The sequence below is a fragment of the Eptesicus fuscus genome, chromosome 2 (assembly GCF_027574615.1).
Source record: "Eptesicus fuscus isolate TK198812 chromosome 2, DD_ASM_mEF_20220401, whole genome shotgun sequence".
Classification (NCBI taxonomy): Eukaryota; Metazoa; Chordata; class Mammalia; order Chiroptera; family Vespertilionidae; genus Eptesicus; species Eptesicus fuscus.
In genome coordinates this window covers 63,401,034-63,421,679 of record NC_072474.1, presented here as the reverse complement: position 1 = coordinate 63,421,679, position 20,646 = coordinate 63,401,034, and the positions used below count along the sequence as shown (strand labels likewise).

Sequence of the window (20,646 nt, the reverse complement as noted above, 5' to 3'; positions counted from 1 at the left end):
GACATGTTAGGTGCCATGTAAGTGTTTGCTGCTATTCAAAGAATAATATTAGTATTTAGGGTCTAGCGTCCTCATTTCTCTAACTTCTAATGTGGGTTCTCATTTTTCTGCTCTTATTTCCTGTCTCAGGGTGAAACCCAGCCTGCAGGGTGACTCTATCTATCTATCTATCTATCTATCTATCTATCTATCTATCTATCTATCTATCTATCTATCATCTATCTAATCTTTCAGTTGCCTCTGGCTATCAGTTGCCTTCCACACGGGCCCTGACCCTGGTAGAACCAGCAATCTGGGTATGTGCCCTGACCAGGAATCAAACCCACCACCTTTGGTGCAGGGGACGACACTCCAACCAACCCAGCCACACCGGCCAGGGCTTTCTTACTGACTTCACACTCTGACCGTGGTCACACCAAGCTGTGAATGTCTCCGCTGCCTCCTGCTACTTGACTTCTTCAGGATATTCTTATAGCACAGGATCCTCTTCAGCTGGTGTTCACTCTTTCCCAGAACTCTGAAATAATTGAACTGTTCTTCCATTCAGCACTGTCTGTTGGGATTTATACCCAAGTCAGGATCGGGTGAGGGTAAATCGCACAAACGGGCTTCCAGGTGCTGACTCCTGTGTTTCTTGCTTCAGTAATTTGAGGTACAGCTAAAGACATGTCCTGGAGAGAGAACAGCAATTGCTGTCAGCCTGGCAAATAACTACTATATTTTGAAGAGATATCGCCGGTCCAAGATCTGGCCTTCCGTTTGGTAGCATCTTACGTTTTCTTTTTTGTCCATCTAGAGTTGAAGAGACTTTCACGAATGTACTCTGTCGATCAAACTATCAAGAACAATTTTCGAATTGTTGTGGGAGGTACATCACTTGGCTCAGAAGCCAGGTAGATAGAGGTGGCATACGGAACCATCCTCTTTGCCAAGACTGAGTTATTAGGTCAGAGAGATGCTTGGCACATATGGAATGAGGATGGGGATTCATTTTGTGAGCCAGCTCTGACTTGTTGGTTGTAGTTGCCTGGAGCGTCTGTGTTTGGAAGAAGCTGGGCACATCAGGAAAGAGTTTCGATCCCACAGTGGTATCTGCTTTAGGCACAGGAGGTGAAAGTGGCAACCCAGGGCTTTCCATCCTTCCACTAGAACAGCAGTAGTTGTGTCAAAGACATGTCTGTTAGGCGGGGATTAGCATAGGGGATTACTTTTTCTGACTATAGGAATAGTTCCCTTAAAAATTGCACTGGTTGTTTAGTATTAGAACATCCTTGTTAGTGTTCAGTATTAGAATAACTTGAGTTGTGGACAAAGACCCTGCCTTTTTGTAGGTTCCATTCAAGGTCCAGCCTTTCCTGTTACTCATCATTCCTTAGTATTGTTTGCAGCTGATTTGGTTGTTTCTTTTGCATTCCAGCCCCAAGAGCATTCTATGGGCTCTTTGATTGAAAGTTGAAAAATCTCAAGTTTCCCAGGTTACAACCTACATACTATTTAAAAGGTCATTTAGTTTTGTACATTATGTATTTACTTTTCTAAGTTTTATTGGCAGTGGATGGCTTTTTCATGACCATAAACTCAAATTCTGGAATTTTAAATGTGTGTGGGGTGCCTTCTGAATAGCTGATTGTAGTAATTGCTATTTGTCAAGTAACTGACCCAGCTCTTCTCTAACTCCTTCTTAGCTGCTTATCATTTCAGGTAGTAATTTTTTATTGAGCACCTACTGCATGCTGCCTTGTGCATTGCTGAATATCTCTATACTAGTGGCCCGGGGTATGGATTTGTGCACATTGAAAGGAAATTAGTTAGAACTGCAGCTTGGCAGTAAACCAGATTTGGGGCTGATAACGCTCCAGCAACAACATAACCCACTGCTGAAGGTGGAATTGCGCAGGCACCTGGAGGAATCAGGCTCCCTCCTCTCTGGTTCCAGGGTGCGTCACCGGAGAACTGCGGCTGCCAAGTCACAGCAGCTCGGCAGCTCCTGTGTTGAGCGTCTGTCCCCTAGTGGTCAGTGTGTGTCATATGTACTGGCCAGTCGGCCGGCTGGATGGTCACTTAGCCTTTTATATATATAGATGTGTGCATAAGCTCCTGATATGGCAAGCCACTTGAGGACAAGGCTTGAATTCTTAGTGATTCTCTAAACTAGTGATTTTCAAGGGCTACATAAGAATTTCTCACGAATATTACATTATATTGGGAAAATTGTTTTAGGAATGTAAACTATGAAAAGTAAAATTTTGGCTGAGAGGATGGTGTGTAGAGAGTGATCCATCTGGATGGTGGGGTGTATGTATCTGAATCTCTAGAAGATGTGTGTGAAGTTTTCATGTTTATCAGAGAGGAGCATGGATTAAAGGTTGAAAAATGCTGTTGTCCACCATGCAAGTTAATTGTAAGGTTAATGATGTAGGTGAAAGGATTGAAGGGTTGCAACTCATTGGCCTAAGGTTAGTGGGAAATAAAGAATGGGAAGAGAATAAAGGATTAATGGAGAAGAAGAAGGTAGGGGAATGTTATTAAATGTTCCCCTCAACTTTTTTATTTATATACTAGAAGCCTGATGCATGAAATTTGTGCAAGAGTAGGCCTTCTTTCCCCCAGCTGCTGACACCAGCTTCCTTCCGGCACCTGGGACCTGAGCTTTCCTCGTAGCCCCGGCTTTGTCCAGAAGGTGATCTGGAAGGACATCCAGTCTAATTAGCATATTATGCTTTTATTATTATAGATTTTTAAATTTTATTTGTTTGCTTCTTTATTTTTTTTATTCCCCCTCAGTTTTTGAGGAATAAGATGGAAGCATGAACAAGTTCTTTAAAATTTTTGGCCTTGCCCTAACCGGTTTGGCTCAGTGGATAAAGCGTTGGCCTGCAGACTGAAAGGTCCCAGATTCGATTCCAGTCAAGGGCATGTACCTTGGTTGCTGGCACATCCCCAGTAGGGGATGTGCAGGAGGCAGCTGGTCGATGTTTCTCTCTCATCGATGTTTCTAACTCCTCGCTATCCCTCTCCCTTCCTCTCTGTAAAAAAATCAATAAAATATATTTTTAAAAAAATTTCTGGCCTTGTAACCTTGGACAGGTTACCTAACCATCTCGACCTTAGTTTCTACTTGTGTATACAGGAATATGCCTCCAAGAGTTATTGTGCAGATTCAATGAGGAGAGGTGAATAAAAGCACTTGATGCATAGTAGGCGCTCAATTCTTGGAGTTTGAATTAAAAAAACTCTTTGGTCTTTTTTTGTTTTCTTCTATGTGGCTAAAATTTAACCTACCTTCAGATCTTTGATAGGTTAGCATATGTACTCAGAGTAGACAATTCCTGCCTTTTGTTTTAATTCTTATTCTTTCCCTTTACCCTCTTTTCTGTCCACCAATTAAGTTTCCATCATTTTAAAAGGCATGTGGTGGTCATTGGATAGATTATCTACTTCTTTATTTGTTTATTTCTTTATTGTTAGTATTACAGATGTTCCCCATCTCCCTCCCTCCTTCTGCCCCCCCCCCCACACTTTTGCCCCCTTCCATCCAGTCCCTCCCCGACCCAGGCCTTCACCATACTATTGTCTCTGTCCATTGGCTATGCATATATGTGTATATGTTAATCTTTTCCCATCACCCCTCCCCTCGGAGATCTGCCCGTCTGTCCCATGCATCAGTGCCTCTGGACCTGTTTTGTTTATGTTTATGTTGTTCATTAGATTCCACATATAAGTGGTATTTGTCTTTCTCTGTCAGGCTTATTTTACTTAACATAATAATATCCAGGTCCTTGCTGTCAAAAGGGTAAGAGATCCTTCTTCTTTTTAAAAAAATATATATTTTATTGATTTTTTTTACAGGGAGGAAGGGAGAGGGATAGAGATATAGAAACATCAATGAGGGAAAACATCGATCAGCCGCCTCGTGCACACCTCCTACTGGAGATGTGCCCAAAACCAAGGTACATGCCCTTGACAGGAATCGAACCTGGGACCTTTCAGGCCAACGCTCTGTCCACTGAGCCAAACCAGTTAGGGCGATTCTTCTTTTTTATGGCCATGTAGTATTCCATTGTATGAATGTACCACAGCTTTTTTTATGCACTCATCTACTAATGGGCACTTGGGCTGTTTCCAGATCTTAGCTATTGTAAATAATACTGCTGTGAACATAGGGATGCATATATTCTTTATGATTGGTGTTTCAGATAGGGATTCTTAGGCTATATTTCCAGAAGTGGGATTACTGTGTCAAATCGCAGCCCCATTTTTAATTTTTAAAGAAAACTCTATAATGTTTTCCAGAGTGGCTTCACCAATCTGTATTCCCACCAGCAGTGTACTAGGGTTCCCTTTTCTCCACATCCTCGCCAGCACTTGTCATTTGTTGATGTAGCTATTATGACAGGTATGAGGTGATTGGATTGTTTGTCTTGCTGGTGTTGAGTTGTATACATTCTTTATATATTTTGGAAATTAACCCCTTAGCAGATGTATCATTGGCTAATATGTTTTCCCATATAGTGGGTTACCTTTTCATTGTTTTGATGGTTTCTTTTGCTGTGCAGAAACTTTTTAATTTGATGTAGTCCCACTTGTTTATTTTTTCCTTTGTTTCTCTTACCGTAGGAGATGTATCTGAAAATTCTGCTACATGAGATGTCTGAGATTTTACTGCCTAGTTTTCTTCTAGGATTTTTTATGGTTTTGCAACTTTAAGTCTTTTATTCATTTTGAGTTTATTCTTGTGTATGGTGTAAGTTGGTGGTCTAGTTTCATTTTTTTTTGCATGTACCTGTCCAAGTTTCCCAACACCATTTATTGAAGAGACTGTCTTGACTCTATTGTATGCTCTTGCCTCCTTTGTCGAATATTAATTGAGAGTAATGGCTTGGGTCGATTTCTGGGGTCTCTGTTCTGTTCCATTGATTCATATGTCTGTTCTTAGGCCAGTACCAGGCTGTCTTGATTACAATGTCCATGTAGTATAGTTTGATATATGTATAGTTTGTATAGTTTGATATCTGGTATTGTGATCCTCCAACTTTGTTCTTCTTTTTCAAGATTGCTGAGGCTACTCATGGTCTTATTTAGTTCCATATAAAGTTTTGGAACATTTGTTCTAGATCTGTGAAATATGCATTTGGTGTTTTAATAGGGATTGCGTTGAATCTGTTGATTGCTCTGGGTGGTATGAACATTTTAATTATATTAATTTTTCCAACCCATGAACATGGAATTTTTTTTCAAAGGAAATATTTTATGCAAATTCCTAAAACAAATTTGAGGTGTTGTGTTGGATTTGAATTGAAGAAAAAGGCCCAGTTAACAAATGGAAACAAGGTTTTCATTTGATAGAAGCTGAAATAGGTGTATAAATTCTAATCAAAGATCTGTCCCATGTGGCACTTTTCAAATTTTTAAAAATCTATCAAACCCTTAGCCGCCTTCCCTGCTTTTGCTTTGTTTTTCCCCTTTCCTTTTTCTTGCTTTGCCTTCAGCCTTTTTCTTTGCCTCTGGTTCATCCATATGGGGCACTGTCCATGCTGGTCTAGAAGACTCTTTTTGTTTCTCTTAATGTCAGTCTCCATTTTCATGAACATGGAATATTCTTCCATTTGTTTATGTCTTCCTCTATTTCTTTTTTTTAGTGTCTTATAGTTTTCCGAATACAGGTCTTTTTCCTCCTTGGTTCAGTTTATTCCTAGGTATTTAATTTTTTTCATTGCAATAGTAAATGGGATTTAAAAAAAATTTCTCTTTCTGAGAGTTCATTATTAGTGTTTAGAAATGCCATCAATTTCTGGATGTTAATTTTGTATCCTGCTACTTTGTAAAATCTAACAGTGTTTGAGTGAAGTCTTTTTCTTCTTTTTAATACCTGATTGGGAATCGAACCTGCTACCCTTTGGTGTAGGGGGCGATGCTCCAACCAGCTGAACCACATGGCCAGAGTTTTAGTAGAGTGTTTAGAGTTTTCTATGCTCAATATCATGTCATCTGCAATAATGAGTCTAACCTCCTGCTTTCCAAATTGAATGCCTTTTATTTCTTGTCTGATTGCTGTGACTAGGACTTCCAGTGCTATGTTGAATAAGAGTATCTTATTCCTGATCTTAAGAGAAACACTTTTAGTTTTTGCCCATTGAGTATAATGTTGGCTCTAGGTTTGTCATATTTGGCCTTTATTATGTTGAGGTATGATCCCTATATTCCCACTTTACTGAGAGTTTTTATCAAAAAAGGGTGCTGGATTTTGTCAAATGTCTTTTCTGCATCTATTGATATGATTATGTGATATTTATCCTTCATTTTGCTTATGTGATGTATCATGTTTATTGATTTGTGAATATTGTACCAGCTTTGCATCCCTGAAAAGATAGATTATTTTCTTCAATCTTTATAACAATGCTTGGTAATTGTCCCAGGTTTAGAGAAGATGATAATGAGGCCCCGAGAGGTTAAAGTATTTTGTCTGGGATGGTGACAGCCTGGAAGTGGCAGAACTGAGATACATATGCTTGTATGTCTGACTGCAGAGCAGGCACATTTTCACATTCACTGGAGAAGAAGCCCAAGGAAGAAAATGGTTTTCCAGTATAAATTCCTTGTTACATTAAATAACTTCTCCCACCTTAAAGTTTGCTAGTCTTCAACAACGTAATTGCATTTGGTAGGACAGACCTTTGGTGTTACCATTTCAGGAGATGTTATGTGCTCTGAACCTTGTCTGGTGACAGAAAATGGAGTTCTTTGTAGCAAATCATCCTATTTAAGCAATGCCTCTGTGTTAGTTTGCTAGGGTTACCATAGCAAAGTACCACAGACTGGGTGACTTAAACAGCAGAAATTTATTTCTTCGTAGTTATGAAGGCTGGAAGTCCAAGATCAAGGTGTTGGCAGGTTGCTTTCTCCTGAGGCCTGTCTCTTTGTCTTGCAAATGGCTGCCTTTTGCTGTTTCCTCATATGGCCCTTCTTCTGTGTGTGTGCATTCCTGGTATCTCCTTGTTTGGCTAAATTTTCTCATCTTATAAGGACACTGGACCGATTGTATTAGTGTCCACCCTAAAGACCTCACTTTAACAAAATCACCTTTTTAAAGGTCGTATCTCTAAATACAGTTACATTTTGATGTACTGGGGGTTAGGGCTTTAACATATGAATTTGGAGGGGTGGACAAGTTAGTCCATAACAACCACAAAATATCATTATTTTTCATCAGATGAGCATGAAATAATTGTCCTAGTTGAAGGTAATTTCTATTTATATAAAATATAAAATCAAGTGCCTACCATAAAAGAAAACTGAGCTCCAAGACTAATAATGATTGATTGTTTACAATATTTTGTTTTAATCATATTTGTGGTCTACTTACAATGATAATAGGTACAAAGCTTTAAATTGAAAAACTGTAGAGCCCTGGCCAGATAACTCAGTTGGTTAGAGTGTCATCCTGATGTGTTAAGGCTGTGGGTATGATCCCTGGTCAGGGCACATACAAGAATCAACCAATGGCCCTAACTGGTTTGGCTCAGTGGATAGAGCGTTGGCCTGTGGACTGAAAGGTCCCAGGTTCAATTCCAGGTCAAGGGCATGTACCTTGGTTGTGGGCACATCCCCAGTAGGAGGTGTGCAGGAGGCAGCTGGTCGATGTTTCTCTCTCATTGATGTTTCTATCTCTTTATCCCTCTCCCTTCCTCTCTGTAAAAAAATCAATAAAATACATTAAAAAAAAAAAGAATCAACCAATGAAGGCATAAATAAGTGGAACAACAAATTGATGTTCTTCCCTCCCCTGAAAATCAATAAGTAAAAAATTAAAAATAAAAACGTAGTAATAAACCTTTACCTCTTTTGAGAAAACGTGGGAGGTCTAGAGTTTAAGTTTTCAAGGAAGAGAAAAAGATGTAACCAGATTAAGACTGAGTCTTATTATAATTTGTGATTTGACATTTGAAGCCTGGAAGATTAGCCTCTATTTATAGGCTGTTCTCTAAGCTCAAATGGCATGTTCCTACTTGGCTCTTTGGAATGTTGTGCAAGGGTCCTGACATAGTCAGATCATGCTTACTCTTCGACCTTCATGTACATATTTTAGGTTATTTTTTATCAGTTTATTTTCTTATTTATTTGAAATTTTATTTTCATCTCTGAATTATCCTTCTGAGCTTATCAATAATTGAGATATATGTCTTAACATATTTAATAAATTCTTTTTGTTCCTCGAGGGTGCTTAAGTTCTAATTATAATTATTACAATGCATTTTACCTCTCCCTCCTCGGCTCCCTCCTCCCCACCCCAAATCAGTCAATTTAGCCAGTGTTAATTTCTGGAATTGTAATAATCTAAATAATATTTTAATGACTCCTTTCTAAACTAGAAAAAATAACCACTGGGATTTTCTGGAATGCTGTCAACAAGGTTAACTTGTAGTTTTTTTTTTTTTAGCACATTTAAAAAAACAATTTTTATTAATTTTAGAGATAGGAGGGGAAAGATAGAAGCATCAATTGACTGGGGACCGAATCTGCAACCTGGCTATGTGCCCTGACCCTGACCGGGAATCGAACTTGCCACCTATTGGTGCACAGGATGATGCTCCAATCAACTGAACCACATTGGCCAGGGCCAACTTGTAGTTTTTGAACTATGATGTTAATGGTAGATAATGTTGAAAATGCATTAAAAAAAGTGTAAAGAAGAAAATAGCAAGTCACATCTTGGTATATTTCTTTACACTCCTATATTCATTCAAAGCAAAATGGGAGTTGGTTTTTCCTGTTCTTAACTTCTCTCAAACCCCTGGTTACCCATAATTATAACCTTTTTCCTATGTATCTGAAAACATAAGTGACAATCTGGGCATATGATTTCTTTAGTTACCGACTTCACTGATTGCTTTCCAGCTTTTCAAGTCTCACTCTGTCTTCCTTTTCAAGCTTATCGTTGATGCAGGCAATTAGGCTTGAGTGCATCTGAGCCTTGAATGCCTAATTTACTATGAAAATAATAGCTATAGTTTGGGCCCTGAGTTTTTACATGTGTTAATTTCATCTAATCCTCATAGCAAACCCTATGGGATAGGAACTATTATCTTCACTTTCCATATGAGGAGACTGAGGCCTAGAGGGATTAAGTAACTTGAACACAGGTAGTCTTTTTTTTTTTAAATTAAATATATTTTTATTGATTTTTTTTTAGAGAGAGAGGAAGGGAGGGGAGAGAGAGAGAGAGAGCGAGAGAAACTTTGATGTGAGAGAGAAACATTGATCACTTGTCTCCTGTACCCACCCGGGGACCAAACCTGCAACCTGGGCAGGTGCCCTGACGGGGAATTTAAGTGTTGACTTTTTGGTTACCAGACGATGCTCAACCAACTGAGCTACACTGGCCAGGGCAAACTCTGGTAGTCTTAAGGCCATAACCTTTGCTCTTGCCCAACATGCTTCACCACCTTTTCAAGGAGTAATTTATTGTGATACCAGATTGTGTGTGAGTGATTTAAATGGAGTAGACGTGATCTGTTCCTCCTATCATTAAGGCATTATCAGAATAGAAGAGTATACCTGGGACTTGGAATAGTGCTACATCAGAGATTCCCTGGGGGATCTCTTTAATTCAAGTAACACTAAGGCTTACTGTTTAATTTCACTTCTGAATAAGCATGATTAACCCTTTGCACTCACTTGCTTTTTTCTCGATTCCTTTATTCTAATGCTAACCGTTTCGAGTCACACTCGACATCCGAGTGCAAAAGGTTAAGTATGCTATACTGTGTCTATGGAACAGTTTAAATTAATACTTCTTGTTTTTTAACAGTGGGCCACGTTACGAATTGAAAAAGGAGTCCAAAAGGAGTCAGTTCTTAAAAACTCAGCTTCTGTTGGTGAGTCTTTCTTTTCATTTTGACGGTTAAAATATCCAAAATATGATGATATAAAATGTCTCATTTACATCTACTTAATTTGAACTTGTAATATGCATAGAGTAGTGCATTCTGTAGGATTGTTCATAATTCTTTTCAAAATAGTAGCTGCTTGAGTGTTGAATGAGTTGTTACTGTAAAGGAGGTGGTGTTTGCTAGTTTACCTGTGTATTTGTAAAGGCATGCATTTAAAGGTGGTTGTTCATGGTTTTAAAGATGTAGTCAATGGCTTAAAAAAAAAAGGTAATTGGACTGAACTGGGAATTAAATCTATTTTTGAGGTTTTATTAACACTACTAGAGGCCCGTTGCACAAAGATTCGTGCAATAGGCCTTCCTTCCCCTGTCTGCTGGCACTGGCTTTCCTCTGGCACCTGGGACCCAGGCCTTCACTCTGGCTGCCGCCTTCCGTCTTCGCTCCAGCGGCCGGAGTCTTGGCTCTGGCCAGAGCCTTCAGTGTTCGCTCCAGCCGGAGCCTTCAGTCTTCTCTGTTCCGGCCAGAGCGCTGCTCCTGTAGCTCCCTCTGCCCCCTGCCCTCCCTGTCATAGCAGGTGTCCTGCCCCGCCTGGCCACTCCGAGCCTGCATATGCAAATTAACCACCATCTTTGTTGGGTTACTTTACATACTCACTCCGGATTGGCTGGTGGGTGTCATGGAGGTATGGTCAATTTGCATATTTCTCCTTTATTAGTGTAGATTCTAATATGTGGCTTTCAAAGTACTCTGTTCCTCAGAATACTCTTTCCTGATAAAAGCCAATTGATGATACATGAAATACAACAACAACAAAAACAACTCTCCCTTGAAATCAGTTTGGGAATCACCACATACTACATCTGCCTTTTGGAGAGTAGTGTTGCACAGTAACAAAGGCTCAGAAAAGGCCTGCAGTAATGAAACTTGTTTAATGTTTGTTAGCAGTGAATTAACAAATCAACGGATTTAACCAGTCTCTGCTTGTGTTGGTGTGCTTTGCTTTTTATCCCCAAGAAAACTTAAAAAAAATTTTTTTTAAGAATTATTTAAGACAGCAGGTTCATAGGGGAGTAGAATTCTATGGGAGTAGTGGCTATAACATTAGTAAGAAATGAATCACTAAATTACAAGATTAAGTCTTTATGCATTTTTCAAAAATAATTTTTGAAATGATTTTGTGCCTATCTAATTTGGGATTAAAGAATGTCAAACTGTTAAACACTTTACTAGAAGGAGTTTATCTTCTGGAGGCTTGTCTAAGAGGAGTTGTAGAAATTTTATTAAAAAAAAAACCTCATTTGAATGAAAACATCTGTCTATTTTTGTATAATTTATTGTTATGTTCAAATGAGTGAAGCGACTAGTAGAGTTTTGTGGTGTCTACTTAAATACCTAAGTATTATTACTGAAAATATTTATACTAAGATTGGATATCCTCTTTTTTTCTTTTTATAAATTTTATTGATTTTTTACAGAGAGGAAGGGAGAGGGATAGAGAGTTAGAAACATCGATGAGAGAGAAACATCGATCAGCTGCCTCTTGCACACCCCCTACTGGGGATGTGCCCAGCAACCAAGGTACATGCCCTTGATTGGAATCGAACCTGGGACCTTTCAGTCTGCAGGCCGAAGCTCTATCCACTGAGCCAAACCGGTTTCAGCTGTTTATCCTCTTTGTAGTGCCAGATATCTTTCTCTCAGATAGAGCAGATCTACTAATTTTTTGTTTTTCTGGGTTGGGTACATTTTTTCATGTGTGTCCTTATGTTTTAAGGAGAGGACACACTTTATTGCTGATTTTCTGTTGTCTTTGGTGAGAATTTGGGCTTTCATTGATCTTGAGTGACCCTTTATGGGGCCCTATGTATTGAGGTGGTGGCAGTGGTAGTTCATTTCTTGGGGTATGAATTTAAAAGAGCACAAGGTGTTTCAATTTGGTAGGTTAAGAGGCTCAAAAAGTCACTAGGTGAGGGTGGCCAGTAGCCTTGGTTTAGTTTTTTTAGCCTATCTGAAAGTGAATACTTTCACATGTTGGATTTTTTGTTGTTATGCGTCTGTCTTTTCTATTTTCGGTCTTTATCGTTCCCAAGGTACCTCCAGGAAAGAGTGGAAGTGGAAGTGAAAGAGTGGCTACCCGCAAGTGGGATCCTTCTAGGATTATTTGGGGATCCAAAGGTGATTGAGGCATGGTTCCTGTGGGGAGACAGGAATCCAACAGGCCACTGTATAAATGCTAAAAGGACAATGTGAGATCTGACTTAGGCTCTGACATGTGCAGCTTTCATCTCTGTTAATCCCATAACTGTTCATGGTATGCAGCTTTGCTCCCATCCTGACTTACGTCCTGTTTAGGTAGCTCTGTTCCAGGGTGTGTGCTCTGTTGATGCATCCTGGTGTTTGGAGTCAGCTTGATTACTTCAATCCTAGATGACTGGCGGAGGGTGATGAAACACACAGCACTGGCCTGGCTGGTGCAATCTTCTGCCTTCGGAGCATCATGTCTCTGTACTGCAGCCAACAACCGCACAAGCCTGAGATGAGCTGGTTAAAGTTTAGGCTAGGGTCACAGACAGGCCAAGGCTCTCTCCCAGGAGTGAGGGAGCAATTTTGAGATGTCTGTCTTAATGATACTGGGCCGATGATAACTTTGTAGAGCTGAGAAGAAGAGATGAACCAAACAGGGGAATAGTTATATTTATTTTCTGCACCAACCAATTCCTTTGGCTGCTCTTTTACTTGGTGGAGCACATTTTTGGAAACACTTAAAGTCTCCCTCCCCTTGCATTATATTTCATCTGTGCTTTTATTGAATAAGCCAACTGAAAAGTGAACCTAGGGAAATATTATCTGTGTGATTAAATAATTCTCATCTGTCTTTAGCCATATTCTATTGTGTCTTCTATTAGAACGTTCTAAGTTATTAAGACTCAGATATGATGGTAAGTAAGATCCCTTTAAGAAGCTCTATTATTACACCTTCCTCTTCTAAGTTTAGGACTTTTCCACATTGTTGATACAATGATGAAGTTCAATGTTTTTATTCCCTTCAAGTAACATTCAGCTCTGGTAGGAAATACAGTTTTATCCTCTATCCTAATTTTTGTTCTCAGAGAGCTGATGTGCTAGAAGGCTAACATGAAAGTTCGTTTGCTTCCTTGCATCAGCTGAGCTTTCACCACTTCAGCCAAAACACAAATGCATCTCTTCAGACCCTGAGACATGGGCTGACAGAGATTTTAGCAACTTTTATTCTACTCTGTTGTGAACAGTGCCAGGGACCATTTGACTATGAATAGCCACAAGCCTCACTCTTTGGGTACCTGACTGATTTTCAGGACTTATGCTACCAAACTTGAAACAGTTAGTAATTTTGATGATACTTGTGTTGTAGGCGGTGGGAATGGCACTGGGTGTTAGATCCATGGGGTCAGACCAGCCCTGAGTTCAGCAACCTCGGTACTTGGTTTCTGGCCAGGAAAGAATTCAGAGCTGAGATCCAAACTAGAAGAGAACATTTATTTATAAATCACAGGTGTAGAAAAAGTAATTCCTAGAAGTGGGCTTAGGAAACAAGTTATAAGAGGTAAAGGAAGGGTTCTTGGAGCTTGGGAGTGAGGAAGCTAACGGTAAAGTGCTTGTGGGGAGGGGAAAGGAAAAAGGAAAAGAAAGGGCTTGGGCGGGCTCACTGGAGGGAGAGTGCACTGTGTCCTCTGTCCTAAGGGTTTTAAGGGTGGAGATTTTCGTGGAGGACCCTGGGGGAGATCTTAATATTCAGCAGCTTTCCAGGTGTGTCCTTTCTGGGTCTGGGTCTCCACTGATTGATTGCTTGCCGCCAGGGCAGGGGGTCATTATTCAATGCAGCTGGTCCTGAGGACAGCTGTGGCTGATTTTTTTGCTCTTTTGGGCCTGGGGCTGAAATACAACTGAGGCGTAGATGTTATTTCTCTTTCCTTCCTCCTCCTCCTCCTTTTCCTTCCTCCTCTTCTTCATCCTCCTCCTTCTTCTTCCTCTTCTTCTTCTTCTTCTTCTTCTTCTTCTTCTTCTTCTTCTTCTTCTTCTTCTTTAGTTACGGGATTTTATTTTTTAAATAAATCTTTATTGTTCTGATTATTACAATTGTTCATCTTTTTTCCCCTCATAGCTCCCCTCCACCCGGTTCCCACCCCACCTCCTGCCCTTACCCCCTACCCCCACTGTCCTCATCCATAGGTGTATGATTTTTGTCCAGTCTCTTCCCGCATCCCCACACTCCTTTCCCCCCAAGAATTGTCAGTCCACTCCCTTTCTATGCCCCTGATTCTATTATATTCACAGTTTATTCTGTTCATCAGATTTTTTATTCACTTGATTTTTAGATTCACTTGTTGATAGATATGTATTTGTTGTTCATAATTTTTATCTTTACTTTTTTCTTCTTCTTCCTCTTCTTAAAGAATATCTTTCAGCATTTCATATAATACTGGTTTGGCGGTGATGAACTCCTTTAGCTTTTTCTTATCTGTGAAGCTCTTTATCTGACCTTCAATTCTGAATGATAGCTTTGCTGGGTAGAGTCATCTTGGTTGTAGGTTCTTGCTATTCATCACTTTGAATATTTCTTGCCACTCTCATTTGGCCTGCATAGCTTCTGTTGAGAAATCAGCTGACAGTAGTATGGGTACTCCCTTGTAGGTAACTAACTGTTTTTCTCTTGCTGTTTTTAATATTCTCTCTTTGTCTTTTGCTCTTGGCATTTTAATTATGATGTGTCTTGGTGTGGTGCTCTTTAGATTCCTTTGTTTAGGATTCTCTGTGATTCCTGGACTTGTAAGTCTACTTCTTTCAGCAGGTTGGGGAAGTTTTCTGTCATTATTTCTTCAAATAGGTTTTCAGTATCTTGCTCTCTCTCTTCATATGGCACCACCATAATTCGGATGTTGGTACACATGAAGTTGTCCCAGAGGCTCCTTACACTATCTTCATATTTTTGGATTCTTTTTTCTTCTTGCTTTTCTGGTTGAGTGTTTTTTGCTTCTTTGTATTTCAAAACTTTGACTTGATTCTTACGTTCCTCTAGTCTGCTGTTGGATCTTTGTATATTATTTTTTATTTCAGTCAGTGTATGCTTAATTTCTAGTTGGTCCTTTTTCATATCCTCAAGGGTCTTGCTAAATTTATTGGCCTTTTCTAGAAAATTCTTGAAAAACCTTATAACCGTGGTTTTGAACTCTATATCCAGTTATTTGCTTTCCTCCATTTCTTTAATTTGTGACCTGTTTCTTTGTCTCCACATTTTGGCTGCTCCCCTGAGTTGATAGAGTGGCTTTGTGTGCTAGGTGTCCTATAGGGCCCAGTGGCTCAGCCTCCCCAGTTACCTGAGGTGGACACTCTTGGTGCACCCCTTTGTGGGCTGTGTGCACAGTCTTGTTGTAGTTAAGTCTTGATTGTTGTTGGTATCACTGGGAGGAATTGACCTCCAGGCCAATTGACTGTGAGGATCAGCTGTGTCTACACTGGGAGAACTTCTGTGCTGGAGACACCCTTATGAGGCAAGACTTGCTTCAGTGGTGCTTTGGTGCTCACTGAGTCTGCCTCCTGAGTGTGTCCCTTATGGATTTGTTGTAATCTGGATGGTCCCACTCTGACCCCTGGGTACACTGGCTCTTGGATCTCTAAGGAGGTGCTAATTTAGCTTCTGCCTGAGGCCACCCAGCAGGAGCTGTGGAGAGATTTGCAGATTCCTCTTCTTTGTTTGGGTTTTGGAGGTGCCTAGATGAGTCCCAGCTGTGAAGCAATGCAAGCTGCTGTGGGGCCTTGGGCCTTCTTTTGGATGTTCTGTGTCTCTCTGACTCAGCTGAGGTTTGTTAGGTAAGTTTAGAATTCAAAGGACCAGGCCATTCATATGCAAAAGCCTCTGCACTCAGCTTGGATGGGCGGGGGGAGTCTCAGGGCGGAGCAAACAGCAATGGCTTCCCGTCAGGCCTGCCCTAAGAGGCCCCCCAGGTCTCAGTGTCCCACGGTAATTGCTACAAGCACCTCTGAGAGAAAGCCGCCCTCGAGTTTTGCCCACTGCCAGACAGTCCAGTTTCTCCCCATATGAGTCTGGGTCCCCAGAGTCTCACCCGGAACTGGAATTCAGAGCAGTCAGGAGCTTTTGTCTCCCTCCCGCTTGAGAAAGCCAGCCATGTACTCAGTTGCCAGCCCTCTCCTCACACGCGACTCTGTACCTCTGCCTTCCGGAGCTCCTCTGAGTCTCAGTGTGCTTTTCTCTTTCCTTCTAGTTGTAGAATTTCCACTCAGCCAGCCTTCCTGTGGTTCTGGATGATGTCCGTTTTGTCTGTTAGTTGTAGTTTTGAAATTGTTGTGCGAGGCAGCAGTTTAGGTGTTTACCTATGCAGCCATCTTGGTTTCTCCTATCTACTCCCCTAGATGTTATTTCTAAGGAAAGGTCAGGCCTGGTGTCCAAACCTCATGACCAGCTATATGGTAGGGGAAGAAAAGTCATTCTTGGTTGTCCCACCCTAAACCCTATAATTGTCCTTTGCTAGGCACCTGGGGCTTTCTACCCTGGTGACCTTCTGTACCTGGCCCATCGTCCTTGCTCTGCTCCTGTCTGTCTAGCTGCCTACCACACTTGTATGTTGGATCTTTGTATATTATTTTTTATTTCAGTCAGTGTATGCTTAATTTCTAGTTGGTCCTTTTTCATATCCTCGAGGGTCTTGCTAAGTTCATTGTAATGAATGTAATTAATTATGTCCTTTTCATGATCCAGATTAACTCCACTATAATTACATTATGGTACTAGGACATTTTAAATGTTCACCAACCAAAAGTCAACAGTCAGGAATCAAGGCCTCTCTTTGCCCTTGCCTGGGGGTGTATGAGTCACAAACAATACAAATAAATGGGGACTGTGGCTTAGTCATTTTGGCAGTGTTCTCTGGAATGTGTTGCTGGTCTGACTCAGCGCTGTGGGCTGTGAGAAATGCATGCCACCTCCTCAGGTCCTCCACTGTACTCTACTCCATCAGGCACTGCACTCTAAAGATTTTGGGTCATGTGACCTACTGTTAATTAAGCCCCTATGCTAAATTTCTCTTCTGTTCTGTATCTGTTGTTCCCGAGTCCCTGCTTTTCCCTCACCCAAACACACACAAAGGAGAAAATGCTATGGTGAAACTTCTGAAGTTATACCTATTCAGAGAGAAAACAGGGTGCTTAACATTTCCCTCTGCAGTAATTTTATTTTTGGAATTCTTTCTGTGAGACTTGACTCACAATATTGATACCTGTATAACATTGGTTACACTAACATTAATCAAATCTTTTGAATTCACACAAAATGTGGGATAATAGTTTGTGACAGACATTTGAGGAATATAATTTTTCTATACTCATTTTAATCTTGGGCAGACCATTTAAAAACTGTTTTTATTAATTTTAGAGAAGAAGGAAGAGGGATAGAGATAGAAACATCAATGATGAGAGAGAATCATTGATCAGCTGTCTCCTGCATGCCCCCTACTGGGGATCAAGCCCTGAAAAAACAGGGTTATCTCACTTTTACAATATTGGAACTTGTCTAGCTACCTGAGAGATAAATAATCTGGTTATGAGATGGAAAGGTTAGAGGTTGAGATTTTCTTTTTCATGGCCAATTGTCTAATCCTGCTTTTACCAGTCTGTCTCTCTTAGCAATTCTTATGCCTGATGACAGCCATGATGATGATAACAATTTTTAAACATACACCAAAACAGAGAGTAGTATAATGAACTCCAAAGTTTGTCAAGATTTTGCCACACTTGATTCATCTATCACTTTTTATTTTTTGCTGAAGGATTCAATGTAGACATAAGATTTCTTGTCTTTCCATGGATTTTTTTTTAAAAAAGGACTTTAAAAATAACAACAATGCTATTATCCCTTTAACAAACTGAATGGTTTCATAATATAATCTAATACACAGCCCACATATAAATTTTCCTAAAAGTTTCAAAGTGTTTATAATGGCTTTGCTTGAATCAAGATTCAGTCATGGTCCACAATATATGTTTGTTTGTTTATTTATTGACACTGTTTTATTGGACATATGGAGTACAGTTTTTGTTCTCTGAATAAAAATTACTTAATGGAAAGTAGATGATTCTGGAAAAGTTTACAAGCATACCATACCTTTTTATCCTTACATCTTAATATAACTCTGTAGAAGACAAGGATCTGATTATTTTGCTTGTTTGTTTGAAAGCCTCAAGATTAGTCATCTATATTTCTAAGTACAATATCATGAAAACTTAATTCAGCCACTTTGAAGAACAATTTGGCAATTTGTAGCAAAGTTGAAGACCTATTACATTATAATTCCATAATTCCACTTCTTCTAAGATAGCAATTTTCAGCAATTTTAAAGCATGCACTGACTTATTTTTCCCCTAGATTGTCAAATAAAAAACTCACAGCAGCCAACACAACAATAGCTGTCTTGTGTGAATGAATCAAAATTATACCTATTTTTAAAAATCAGATCAGCAAAAATATTTATTTTTTCGTGTGCTGCAGAATTTTAGTAATTAGTGTTTATGTATGCGACGAGATGAAAGAGGTTGAGAATTGCTATTCTAAGATACTGAACCTACCTAAATTCTTAGCATGTAGGAGACATGTTACAAGTGTATACAGTGTAAGCGTAGGACAACCCAGTTATTCATCTGTAGGAATGTTAATATGTAAGCTTGTTTATTTATATTCTACAGCTGTCAAAATTAATTAACTGGATTTACATGAGAATAGAGTAGACAAATCTCAAACAATGTTGAGAGAAAAGAAATATATAGTATAATTACATTTATTTAACATCTAGTACCAAAAATAGACACTACATATGTATGTGGATATATGTAGATAAGTATAAAATATGTGAAAATGACATATACTACTATATAGTGGTTATCTTTTAAAAAATTTTTTCTTATTGACTAAAGAGAGGAAGGGAGAGGGAGAGAGAGATAGAAACATCAATGATGAGAAAATCATTGGTTGCCTGTCTCTTGCATGCTCCACATTGGGGAATAAGCCCACAACCCAAGAATGGAACCAGGACCTCCTCGTTCATAGGCCAATGCTCAACTATTGAGCCACGCAGGCTGACCATCGTGGTTATCTTCTAGGAGAGAAGAAAAGGGGGGAGGGGGACACAGGTAGACTTTAACTGTGTATAATATTTTTTTCTTTAAAAAATATCTGAAGCAAATATAATGGGTATCTTTTCTTTGTTGAGTTCATTTTTTGTTAACCTTATATTTTAAACATAAAAATTAAAAAAAAAAAAAGAACCGGATAATCATTCAGCTAGAGTCTTTAGTTTGATGAATGAGACTAGTTTTATATGAACAGAAAATAGGTTCCTGTCTTGGAGATGTGATTGATGGTTACTTGCTCCAAAACACATCTCCATTCAGCTTGACCAATGCCTAGAATTTAAATTTAAACCTATGGAACAAGGGAGTTGTTAATCGAAATATATTACTTCTTAGAGCTGGTTTCTCCACCTCAGCATTACTGACATTTTCACTGAATAATTCTTTGTCATGGGGAGCAATCCTATGCATTGTAAGATGTTCAACAGTATTCCAGTCTCCTACCTATTAGATGACAGTAGCATACCACTAATGTGACAACCATTGTCTCTACAATGCCAAATGTTCCCTGGTTTGGGGGAGGGAGAGCAAAATCCTCCACTCTCCTCTCCCTTTTGTCCTTCAATCTTTTGTGAATCAGTTCTCTTGGAGAATAATGCAGTCATTGGTTGGCATCCATTTCATTAGCATAATTTATTTTCGTTTTCTAACAAATATGCCCTTGAAAGAGCGATTTCTGGTTTGGAGAAATGTGGAATGCAAGATAAGCATGTGAATAGCAGGTTTAGTGTAGAAGCCTGGATGGTGGGAGAGGAGGTGCATTCTGTAAGGCAAGGTAGAGGTGAGACAATGGCATCTTCCTTCAAATTTCACCTCACAATCCAACAAAATATACTGTTTTGGAAGGACATTTACTTTAAAGAGACCTGCATTTAACTATGTGCTCTGACTTCTGAAAGCAGATGACTTAGCATTTAATTCTGGCCAACAACTAGAAAGCAGGATGGAGTGGTTCTGGCAGGAAAAGAGAAGGTAGGTCAGATCAGACTAATGGTCTTAACTGTTGTGAAGTGATGGGTGAGAAGTGAATGATTTAAGCCCCAAATCGTAGAAAAGAAGGTTCCTAGTCTAAGAAACCCATTAGGAAGTTTAGTTTCTATTATTTTTCAGATTGTTTTCCTTTTATTGTGGTGTAGTAACAAAGTGGATGATATGCCCTGTGCCCTATCCCTATTTTCTGTGAAATTAGTTTTTTAAAACATTATTAATATAAGCAGCTCTTTACTCTTTCTATCCCCAGCACTAACTAGCTGATGGAGATCTTGTGGTTTAGGTCTTAGTCCCAAAGCCCTGAGCAATTTAGAAGAGTACCTGAATCTCAGAATTGTTGAGGTATGAAAAAACTGAGTGAGAACTGAGACTCAAGGATTCTTTGATTGTGAGAAGATAATAGGATTAGATGACAGGATAGGCAACTCAAGAGTACATCCCTTAATTGTTTAGAATTCTATTTACTGTTAGGAGGATGATGATATCTCATCAGGGACCCATCAAATTCAAAATCTAGCTTGTTATTTAAAAGAAATTTTTATGTATGTATGTATGTATTTTATTTATTTATTTTATTTCAGAGAGAGGA

The 20,646-nt window shown here is 39.4% G+C and overlaps 1 protein-coding gene across 3 annotated transcripts in view; it reads left to right on the top strand.

The window, feature by feature from the left end:
* Positions 1 to 20,646, top strand: part of GPAT3 (glycerol-3-phosphate acyltransferase 3) — a 61,477-nt gene that overhangs the window by 1,549 nt on the left and 39,282 nt on the right. The window contains exon 3 of one of the 3 annotated variants that reach the window (XM_054727665.1): positions 9,809 to 9,875. In XM_054727665.1, coding sequence (XP_054583640.1) covers positions 9,809 to 9,875 — 67 coding nt within the window. Of the gene's footprint in view, positions 1 to 9,808; positions 9,876 to 20,646 lie in introns of those variants that run through there. The other 2 variants (XM_054727670.1, XM_054727673.1) reach the window with 2 other exon arrangements.